Source organism: Micromys minutus (genome assembly GCF_963924665.1).
Source record: "Micromys minutus genome assembly, chromosome: 13".
NCBI classification, from domain to species: Eukaryota; Metazoa; Chordata; class Mammalia; order Rodentia; family Muridae; genus Micromys; species Micromys minutus.
The window spans coordinates 58,861,581-58,873,471 of NC_137982.1; the positions used below are offsets into that span (position 1 = coordinate 58,861,581).

At 32.1% G+C, this 11,891-nt stretch overlaps 1 protein-coding gene across 1 annotated transcript; it reads left to right on the forward strand.

Annotated features, from left to right (window-relative positions):
* Positions 1-7,990: 7,990 nt before the first annotated feature.
* On the forward strand, positions 7,991-8,920 carry LOC308429040 (olfactory receptor 4C46-like; the record flags this gene model as incomplete). The annotated part of the gene is made up of 1 exon (XM_080927686.1): positions 7,991-8,920. One exon carries the CDS (start codon positions 7,991-7,993, stop codon positions 8,918-8,920), a length of 930 nt encoding a protein of 309 aa, XP_080783812.1.
* Between the last annotated feature and the right edge of the window lie 2,971 nt (positions 8,921-11,891).

Genomic DNA, 11,891 nt, shown 5'->3' on the forward strand with positions numbered 1-11,891 from the left:
AATTCAACAGTCTTCATGCTAAAATTCTTGGAATGTTCAGGAATCCAAAGCCCATACCTAAACATAATATTTACACAGCATTCTTGTAGCCAACAGTAAATTAAAAGGAGAGAAACGTGAAGCAACTCTACTAAAATCAGGGACTAGACAAGGCTGCCCACTCTTCTGCTACCTATTCAATATTTTACTGTAAGTCCTGACCAGAGCAATTAGAAAACAAAAATATGTCAAATTGATACAAATTGTAAAGGAAAAAGTCAAAATATCACTATTTTCAGATGATATGATAGTATATTTAAGTGACCCCAAAACATCCACCAGAGAACTTCTACAGCTGATAAACAACATGTGCAAAGTGGCTGGATATAAAATGAACTCAAACAAATCAGTAGCCTTCCTCCACTCAAAGAATAAAAATGCTGTGAAAGAAATTAGAGAAAAAGCACCCTTCACAATAGATAAAATTAACATAAAATACCTTGGTATGACCGTAAATAAGCAAGTGAAAGATATGTATGAAAAGAACTTTATATCCCTGAAGAAGGAAATTGAAGAAGATAGAAAGATCTCCCATGCTTATGAATTGGAAAGATAAACATTATAAAAATGGCTACTTTTCCAACAGCAATCTACAGATTCATTGCAATCCTCATCAATTTCCAAGTTTATTCTTCATAGGCTTGGAAAGAGCAATTTACAAATTCATCTGGAATAATAAAAACCTAGAATAGCAAAATATATTCTCAGCAATTAAAGAATTTCCAGAGGAATTACCAACCCCAACCTCAAGCTACGTTACAAAGAAATTTTGATAAAAACCACATGGTGTCTGTACAAACATAGGCAGATAGATCAAAAGAACAAAATTATAGACCCAGAAATTAACCCACAAACCTATCGTCACTTGATCTTTCACAAAGGAGCAAAAACATTCAATGCAAAAAGGACAGTTTCTCAACAAATGGTGTTGCTTCAACTTGGTCTTTTAAGTCACCATGCAAAAGAATGTAAATATAACTTTTTTTTATCTCCATGTACAAAGCACAAGCCTAAGTGGATCAAATACATCCACATAAAGCCAGGTGCACTGAAAATAATAGGACAGAAAGTGGGGAAGAGCTTAGAACACATAGGCATAGAGAAAAATTTCCTGAATAGAACACCAATGGCCTATGCTCTAAGATCAAGAATTGCCAAATGAAACCTCATGAAATTGGAAAGTTTCTGTATGGCTGAGGACACTGTCAAGAAGACAAAACACCAGCCAGCACATTGGGAAAGGACATTTACCAATCCTACATATGACAGAGGGCTAATATCTAATATATACATAGAATTCAAAAAATTAGACTTCAGAGAATCAAAGAATCTTGTTCAAAATGGGATACAGAGCTCAATAAAAAATTCTCAACTGAGGAATACTGAATGGAATAGAAGCACTTAAAGAAATGCTCAACATTCCTAGTCATCAGGAAAATGTAAATCAAAACAAACCTCAGATTCCACCTCACACTAGTCAGAGTGGCTAAGATCAATAACTCAGATGACAGTAGATACTGGCAGTGATGTGAAGAAAGATGAACACTCCTCCTCTTTTGGTGGTGTTTTAAGGTGGTACAGCCACTCTGTAAACCAGTCTGTCAGTCCCTCAGAAAATTGGACTAAGTGCTACCCACAGATCCAGCTATACCACTCCTGGGCGTATTCCCAAAAGGAGCTCCAACATCTAACAAGGTCACATGCACAATCATGTTCATAGCAGCCAGAAGCTGGAAAGAATCGACATGTCTTTCAACAGAGGAATGGATACAGAAAGTATAATACTTTTACACAATGGAATATTACTCTTGAAGTTCCTAGGCAAATTGGTGAAAATAGAGACTAACATCCTGAGTGAGGTAACCCAGTCATAAAAGCACACATATGTTATGCACTAACTAATAAGTTTATAAGAGCCCCAGGAAGCTCTTAATACCCAAGCACTAACTCATAGAACTTATGAAGCTCAAACAAAAGAAAGGTCAAAATGTGGAAGCCTCAGTCCTTCTAGGAAAAAAAATGAGTATAGCACCCTCTCAGAGTGTGGTACACCTATACCATATATTTTTAATAATTCAAGAACTAACAATGCAGTCTTGTGAAAATCTCTGATATTTAATAATCTTTATATTTAATCTTTACACAATAAGAAAACTTCAACTATTTCCATGTTACATTTTGTTTTATATGTACTTTATGCTCATTGTAACTAGTAAGTTTCCAATGCATACTATCAAACCTTTTGAAAAAAATCCAGACTGACAAAAATATATTTGTATAGTCTTATGCAAAAATCCTTTTAAAATATGCACATTTTCTCTGATTTTTAAATAAAGTTGTTTAATTAACAGAATATAAAGTTCAAGAAACTATTGATAGTAAGCTGACTTGCTGTCTTTAAAACTATGAATAGTCAAAAATACTGCAAATAAATTAAGACGACCTAGAGAATATATATATATCAAATGTCAGGCTTGAAAACATATAAACTAATTTTATACAAATTAACTAGGTTACATTTATGAAAATATACATATACATGCATAAAGTAGCAAAAACTGATCAAAAGAAGCTACAGTTTCAAACAAAAGAGAGGATGGAAATACTGAGGTTTTGAAGGAAGGAAAGGGAAGAAGTATTATAATTTAATTATAGTATATAAAACATTAAAAATACTCCAAAATAACCTATGAAATTAACAAAAAGTGACCACAAATAACTACAAATGCAATAAATATTTTTAAAATATGCAAAACCCATTGCCACCAAAAATAAAAAAATAAAAGCCCAGTAAATTTTATTTTGATATTTCATTTTATCCTAGTAAGAATGGCCTCATTTTAGGATATAATTGACAACAAATTCTAGTGAGAAACAAAGAGGATTTTTGTATTTTTTCCATCTGTGGGAAGTATAAATTTATTTCAGCTACTATATTTGACTGGAAATATACTGCATGATTGGAGAATGACAATCACATAAACGAAGAGTGATCAAATAAAAGTTCCAGTGGTATATGTGAGTTTTTCCCTAAAAATTGTTGATCACAGATGCCCTAGAATCCCCCAAACAGCACAGTCTTTTGTCATGGTTTTTACAAGCTCTCCAGAAACAGCTGGCATGAACTTATTGCAGAAGATACCAAACTCATTTGTTTTAGGGCATAAAGAAATCAAGCTGGAACTGAAATGAACACTCTGTCCTTTCTGACTGGTTTTCAGGAGGCTGAAAAGTATTCTGTAGGCTGATAGGGCAAAAAAAAAAAAAAAAAAATGTACACTTTAATCTGACTATATACCTTGTGAGTTGTGCCTGCTTCTACAATAGTGGTAACATTACTATGGATTTAACAAACTTCTTTTCTACTGAGATTTGAAACCTATTCTAAGAAGAACTTCAATGTCTACTCCTGTAAACCAGATAATAATTCCAAAGATAGTGATGTTATAAACTCTCAGAGAAAACACCACTGTTACTAAACTTAATTGGAATTTAAATGATTCTAAAAATTGATGTTTATATAAATAAATAAATGTTACTCTCATCCTTAATAAAAAAAAGATCTCCTTTTATTGAATACTAGTAATTTAGTTTCATGGCTACTGAAGTTGCTGGAAAAAAGTGATAGTTGAATTTTCAGCCCTATACAGTACACTTATAACACACATTAGATTCAGGTAGAATTTATGATGAAGCCTAGAAAACATGAGCCATGGGACCAGAAGAAAGAAATGAAATACTATTTGGGTTATGGAACACCAATTATGATCATGGAGTCAGAATATTTGTGGTGACCTACACAAGATCTACAAAACAGAGACCATTTAAAATCAGTCAAGAAGTGGGGAGAGATAATTTATCCCAAACCATCTGGTATTCTATAAATTTCTGATGAGTGCTACAAGATGAAGTGTTGTTTTCTTCAGTTTTATACCCACTAGTGGTCCTATCAGACTCTAGTGATTATTTATTTTCTCATAGTCACTTGGATGGTCATAATAAAACCTAGTAGGTATCCAGAAGAAAGAGGATGGTGGAGGAGGAGAAGCAGGAGGAGGAGAAGTTAGAGGAATAGGAAGAAGAAAAGGAGGAGACAATAAGAGAAGAGAAAAAAGAATAACAAGGACATAATTTTGGAAAGAGCTTAGTGGGAAGGTTGGATTTTATATGGGTATGGGAACAAATAAGGGAGGGTGTGGGTAAGTATAATCATAATGGAATTGAATAAATAACCATGTATTTTATATGTATATTATGTTTCTAAAGAATTAATTGAGATGTCTTGAAAGTTAATAATCACAATATTTTAATAGTAATAAGCTAATGAATGACTAAATAGTGAATAATAATCAATAATACAAATTCATAGTATGAACATCTCTCTTTGCATTTTTGTTGTTGTTGTTTTGTTTTGTTTTCTGACACGGCCTCATGTATATCCATGGTGCTATGTATAAAATGGATATGGTTATAACAGAGAATTACTGCTATCCAACAAAAATCTGAAGTACTCAAAAATATGGGAGAAAGGGGTTTTGAATTTACTACTGTAAATGCTGTAGATTTATGCCTTCCTTGGCTTAGGTATTAAGCAAGTTTTCAGAAATAAGTCCACATTGGTATGAAAACAATTATTGCCCCTGTCATATGTATCAGAAGGAAAACTTTATTCATGGCATTCATGCTAGATTGAAGACAATGTTGATTATGTGGCACTCAGTACTCTTAACCAAACACTATTAGAAAAGAGGATGCACAAGAATAACAAAGGCCAAATAGTGAAAGCTGCAGTCCTTCTTAGAAAAAAAAAGTATATAGCTCCTTCTCAGTGTGTGGCACACCTAAATCATTAATAATCCCAGAGCTAGGAATATAGCCTTGTGGCAATTTTTGGTATTCAAAGATCATTATGTTTAATCTATACACACCAAGAAAACTCTGATTGTTTCCATGTTACATTCTGTCCTACATGTATGTTATGCTTATGGTAACTAGTGGGATTTCAATGCATGCTATCAGACCTCTAAAATAATTGCCAAAATGCTTTTAAAAATTTGTACATGTATCTCTCTTCTTTAAATAAAGTTGTAAGAAAAAAAGAGAAAAAGGGGGATGCTTTATTTTTATGCTTGCAGAACGATACTCCCCACTGAAGAGTAAGTAAATCATACATATTATTTAAGACACTGGATTCTAAGACAAAACATTGCTATCTAGTGAGATAATTAATTCCTGGGAGAGAACACAATAACAAGATCATTGATATTCATGGGAAATTCTTTAAATATCCTTTAAATGCAGTATAAAATGTTTCCACTTTATATGTCACCGATCCTTAGCAATATTCATTGAATCCTTCAGAAAGTTTTCTACAATCATGTCAGCCCTTGCCTTTCAGGATGAGGAACCAAAATCATCATCAAAGATCCACTCTACATAATATATTGACAGAATGCATTCTATACTCAAATCCTAGATTTATTATGAAATATCATTAGTATTCTAGAGAGAAGAAAATGTTTTTCTATGGAGATACTAAGAAATACATGTTGATTGAATATATGTGAATATGTAAAGTATTTAATACTGAAAGTCTCTCATCCCTGAACATGTTTCATTTTAACACTCACAGTGCCCACTGAGAGCTGTAGCTTCTCAGGGTCTATCTTTCAATAATGCTGATGCTTGGTATATTCTGTAACTTTTTTACACAGCAATTTGTTTATTTATGGTTTGGAAATAAAATAATGAATACACGACTAACTTTTTAAGATATCTGGTAAGTAGTTTTCATTTACTTAATGTCATGATTAAAGACCTATAGATTAATGGAAGTATTAAATGTACCTGTCACTGTTTTACACTAAAATATCTCTTTTAATGATTAAGTCTAATCATAAGGTTCAGTGTAGATTTACCTTGATGGAACAATGAAATTATAAAATATAAATATTAAGTGAGTAAATATGTGCTTTTTATTCCAAGCATGAACACAGATACTTCATTCTGAGGTTAAGTGTTATGGATCTTACAAAACTCTAAGGCTTCTGGCTAGGTGGGACTGGCACATGCCTTTAATCCCAGCAATGCAGAAAACAGAAGCAGGTGGATTTCTGTGATTTGAGACCAGCCTTGCTTACAGGGTTAGTTCTAGAACATCCATACCTACAGAGATAAACTCTATCTCAAAACAAAAATGAAAACAAATGAAATAAGAAGAAAAACCTTGTGGGTCCTTTGAAGTTGTTAAAAATAATTTTTTTCTTAATCTTATTGGATGACCAAATATTTCTTCATATTGGTGCCCAAGTTATCAATTATGCTTATCTTATAGAAAAATATGTTATACTCTTATATTTACTCCCAGACCTGTAGTTCATTGTTTTCCATTGTAACAAATTCTCATAGTAATTATATAATAGCATTCTTATACTCAGTTTATAGACAGATGATGAAGCAGGTGTGTGAATTTCCATAAAATAGACTGAAGGTGAGTGACAAGAGGATGAACCAGAATTGGCTATATTTGTAGTACATTATCACAGTGTTCATCACTGATTTAAAATCTTTATTATATGATACCTGAGAACAATTAAATAAAAATGGGCTAATATGAAAGAGTATGTCTAAGAATATTTCAACCCTCACTGTCATAATGGTTGAAATATCAAAAACTCAATACATATTAACCTAAGATCCTCATCTTATAAATCTGAATCAAATGAAGTTATTTCTAAAAGTGTATGAAACTAAAGAAATCATCAAGTGAGTAATGAATAAGGTATGTTGAGAACCAACATCTCTATAACATGAAAATATTGGTTAAAGTGTTGGATTATTTGAAAGGTTTAATACTTTAAATTTTGAGAGATAAAATTCAGAAGCAAAGTACTATAAGTCTGGCAATTTTTCTTTGAACTTGAAGCAGAAAACATAATCTCTTTGTTATATTATATAAAAGGACATATAAATATGTGTAGAGAAATTATGACAATTATCTGTTTTGTGTGTATGAACACATAAAGCAGTAATTGTCTAAAAAACATTTTAGTAGACAGTAGTAAGAGTTTTTATTGAATGCTTTTTAATATAAATTGATAGTAGTTCTTATCTCTGAATTGGCAAATGAAAAACAACAATACAGGTTATTCAAGTAGAAAAAGTAGCATTATAAGTAAAGCACTTAGTAGCAACCAAGGCAGGAATAATCTTATCACAGACTCTTTCAGAGTCATCATACATACTTAAGTATTACAAATTCTTTTACACATGTCTTTCATTTTAAACTCAGTATTATTTTTCCTGAACACATCACATCAGAGTACGTCCTGATTTGTTGCATTTCCTTGTCCTGAAATTACATATAACACGTGAATTTGGAGTTGGTTTAAAACACATGTATTTTCATATGTAAATTTTAAAGAAGGTAAAATTAATATTTTATTACCATGACTATTTAAACTAACTTTTGTTGATAATGGAATGTCAGTCTGTTTCAGCCAAGGTATTGTAGTATGATGATAGTACCAAAGTTCTACTAAGATAAAAACTTTAACCATTTTCAATCAATAAATTAGTTGAATTACCTATAATTTGATGGTTACTGAATTAAATTACTACACACAACACTATATTGGTGTAGTTGCTTTTCTCTCTGAGTTTAATCTGAACTCATTTAAAAGGCTCAGAGTCATCAAAATTATTCAGCATATGTAAGTTTATTTAGCATACTTAGAAAAAGCATTTCTCACATTTATTTTCAGTTAAGCTAACTACTGAGTAGGCAACTACACATAAGAATCTATAAATCTTTCTGAAATATTAAAAGAAAAATTTGTTACAATTCATTAATTAAGACAACCAAAGAATTAATTATTAGAATACAGAAATTATATAAAATAAGTATGTATCTTTTTTTCCAGAAAATATGATTTACTCTTTGATAATCTAGATGGGAACTGCAAACAATGTGACCGAGTTTGTTCTTCTTGGACTCACTCAGAATCTACCCATGCAGAAAGTCTTATTTGTTGTGTTTTTAGTTATATATATCTTCTCTGTGGTGGGAAATTTGCTAATTTTTATCACTATTACAAACAGCCAATCCTTGGGGTCCCCAATGTACTACTTCCTGTCCTATCTCTCCTTTATTGATGCCTGCTACTCCTCTGTCAATACACCTAAACTGATAGTTGATTCACTCCATGAAAGAAAATCTATTAAATTCAATGGATGCATAACACAAGTTTTTGCAGAACATTTCTTTGGAGGTGCTGAGGTCATCTTGCTTACTGTAATGGCTTATGATCGTTATGTAGCTATTTGTAAACCCCTGCACTATGCAACTATCATGAACAGACGACTCTGTAACATCCTTGTAGGAGTGTCATGGGCTGGAGGCCTTTTTCATGGTGGTATACAAATTCTTTTCATTGTCGGATTACCTTTCTGTGGCCCAAATGTCATAGACCACTTTATGTGTGATCTGAACCCTTTGCTTGATCTAGCTTGTGTTGATACCCATATTCTAGGACTCTTTGTTGCTGCCAACAGTGGCTTCATCTGTCTGTTAAATTTTCTCCTATTGCTTGCCTCCTACCTGGTCATCCTTCACTCCCTAAGGAACCAAAGTGCAGAAGGAAGGCGCAAAGCCCTCTCTACTTGTGTTTCTCACATTACAGTGGTGGTTTTATTTTTTGTACCATGCATATTTGTGTACATGAGACCTGCAGCTACATTACCCATTGATAAAGCAGTTGCTATTTTTTATACTATGATAACTCCCATGCTAAATCCATTAATCTATACCTTAAGAAACGCTCAAATGAAAAGGGCCATTTGGAAATTTTTTAGCACAAAATTTCAGTCAGATTGCAAATAAATTAGCAAGCATGTGTCTTTAGATCACTGGAGAAAGAGTAAAATGGACAGTTTGGATGATCCTAATATGAAAGTTTTGCTTTTACAATGAGGAAACAAATAACTGCTACTTATGATTTTCCCTAAGAGAAGCAGAATACCCCAAATATGACCAATCTAACTTAGGTTGCCTTATTGTTTAAACAGATATAACACACACACACACACACACAGACACACACACACACACACACACACACACACACACATACATACACACACACACAGCCTCTTACTTATGCCAAGAAGCAACATGTGTGTCCTTTTGTGTCAGGTAATGCAGTCAAGATTATTTTTTGTTCCATCCACTTGCCTACAAATTTTATGATGTTTTTGTTTTAATAACTGAGTAGTATCCCACTGTATTAATTATTAATAGACAATATTTTTTATTTTTTTTATTTTTATTGGATATTCTCTGCATTTACATTTCAGATGTTATTTCCTTCCCCAGTCCTATCCCCTTTACACCTCCCATTGCCTTCATGAAGGTGCTTCCTCTCCCAACAACCTTCTCCTACCACTTTACCCATTTTTCATTGAGGAGTAACTGTGCTATTTCAAGATTCTGGCTACCATGAAAAAAATCTGCTATTAACATAGTTGAGTAAATATCCTTGTGGCATAATTGAGCAATTTTAAAATACAAAAACCTTCACGAATTTGTGTCATTTTTAGGAAGAAATCAATATAATCATTTTTGTATTGTTCCACTTTTAGTATATGTACTAATGAAGTAAGAACTTAAGTCATACTCCTTACTGAAAAGCAAGGGGGCAATTTAGAAAACAACTTTTCCAAGACCCCTATGTGTTGCATACTTTTCCAGGAATGGCAAAAAGAAACAATCCTTTGTCGACTTCGTATATGAAGATGCATTTCAGGATATCCATAAAGAGCCTAAAGAAATGTAATTTTTATATTGATTATAATGCATATCTACTAGAAAATGTCTGAACTCATTTCACTATGAAATTATTTTTTACCTACTTTGTCAGTATGTGAATTAAAGTTTATGTGAATTTTCTATAATATCTTCACTAACTCAAATACATGACTTTCTTTTTGTGAAAAACTAAAATTGTACATGCTTATGAGTTAAAAATGTTAAATTATGATAGAGATAAAAATGATAAGTAGGCACACAAATTATGTATAGGCAAATAGAGGATTACAAAGGATAATTTGATAGGTAAAATTAACTTTCCAAGAATTTTAAAACCTATCATATATTAATATATTGTCTGTAGTTTCAGGGCTGTGAAATAGATCAGAAGTCACATCTTGTGCCTTATTTTGCTTTGTGACCTTCATCTTCCATCCCTGAGCTTTAGAGACTATATATCTACTATTTCTCAGATGTTTACTGTCTTACATTTCAAGTATAAATGAAATTCTGTGGTGCCCAGCTTATTTACTCAATGTAGTACCCATCCAGTCTTTGTTCTCTTTATAGATGGTCAAATTTCCTTCTCTTTTATGGATGCATAACACTTAATTATCTACACTTGTTTATTTTTAAATATAAAATTAAATTTTTGATGGTAACTTCAGTTGGTTACATTCCTTGCCTATTTTTAAATTAAAAAAAAAAAACATAGGAATACTAATTTCTTCTTTTCATGTGTTGGTGTACTCAGTAGTATAATTTCTGGGTCATGAAAATTTCTGTGTCTTTTTTTCTTTTAATCTCCAATGTTTTGTAATGTCTATGTTTATGTACATCCCTCAATATGTCACAATGGAGGAACTGTTTATATAACCTTAAAAGCCTCTGAAATCTGAAGTATAGATATAGATATATTTATAACTGAGAGGGAATATTACCTTATTGTATATTTAATTTGTACTTTGCTAATGTCTGGCAATGTTGAATATTTTTGTTGTATACATTTCGTCAGAGATATGGCATATTACAAAGAAAGTAAACAATTGAAAATAGCTTCTAGAAGTTCCCTAAATTGACTAAATCTACTAATTTCTTCTAAGAGGAAATAGTAGAGACATCTGAAAATCACTCTAAAAGAAGGCAAGCTGCAAAGATTAGAATAAGTCTATCTGCCGAGAAGAAGCAGAAACCACCCCAGCCTCCTGGAAGAGGTTTAGAAACTGAGCCATGTACAAAGGTCACTCTTGAATCTGCTGATCTGCCTGCAGATGTAGTGGGCTTCAGGTCTTCAGCTTCTGTTAAATTTCACCCACACTAGGACAGGTTTTGGTTATACATCTGTTTTTAAGTGATTTCTGCTCCTATAAGTAAAGTTTCACCCATATTCTTGTACATATTTTTCCTAAAACCTCATTGGTTCACAATGTTGGATTTGGTAGTATATATACTTCAGCTGTTAAGAGCCCTGATCGGGGGAAAATAGATGAGTGTGTGTTATGCTTTCCCAAGAAAAGTTTATCACATCCTTTGGTGATGTGTTTGTAGTCTTTTTATTTTATTTTATTTAACATTTGTGATTAAAATTTCACTTTCCTTTCTTCCTCAAAGCCGTTCAATGTGCCCTCACTTCTGCCCCTTAATATCATTCCTTTGCTTTTCAGTAATTATTGTTGCAGAATATATGTATTTGTATGTATATATTACAATATAATCCACTGAGTCCATATAATGTTACTGTATTTATTATTTTACCATTTGGAATTTCACTACTATTTGGTGTGAATTTCCCTGACAATAGATGCTCTAAACATTATTCCATTGCCTATCATTCATTGTGTATAGCTGATTTAAATTGTCTCTTTTTTATTTTCTATACTCTACACACTTCTTTTTTTAATTGAAAAACTTTATTTTAAAGACAGAGATAAATGTAAATATTTAAAAGCATTTTTGCATAAAATTATATGAATACATTTTGACAGTACTTGATTTTTTTAAAGATTTGATAGTATGGATTAAAATATTACTATTTACAATGAGCGTA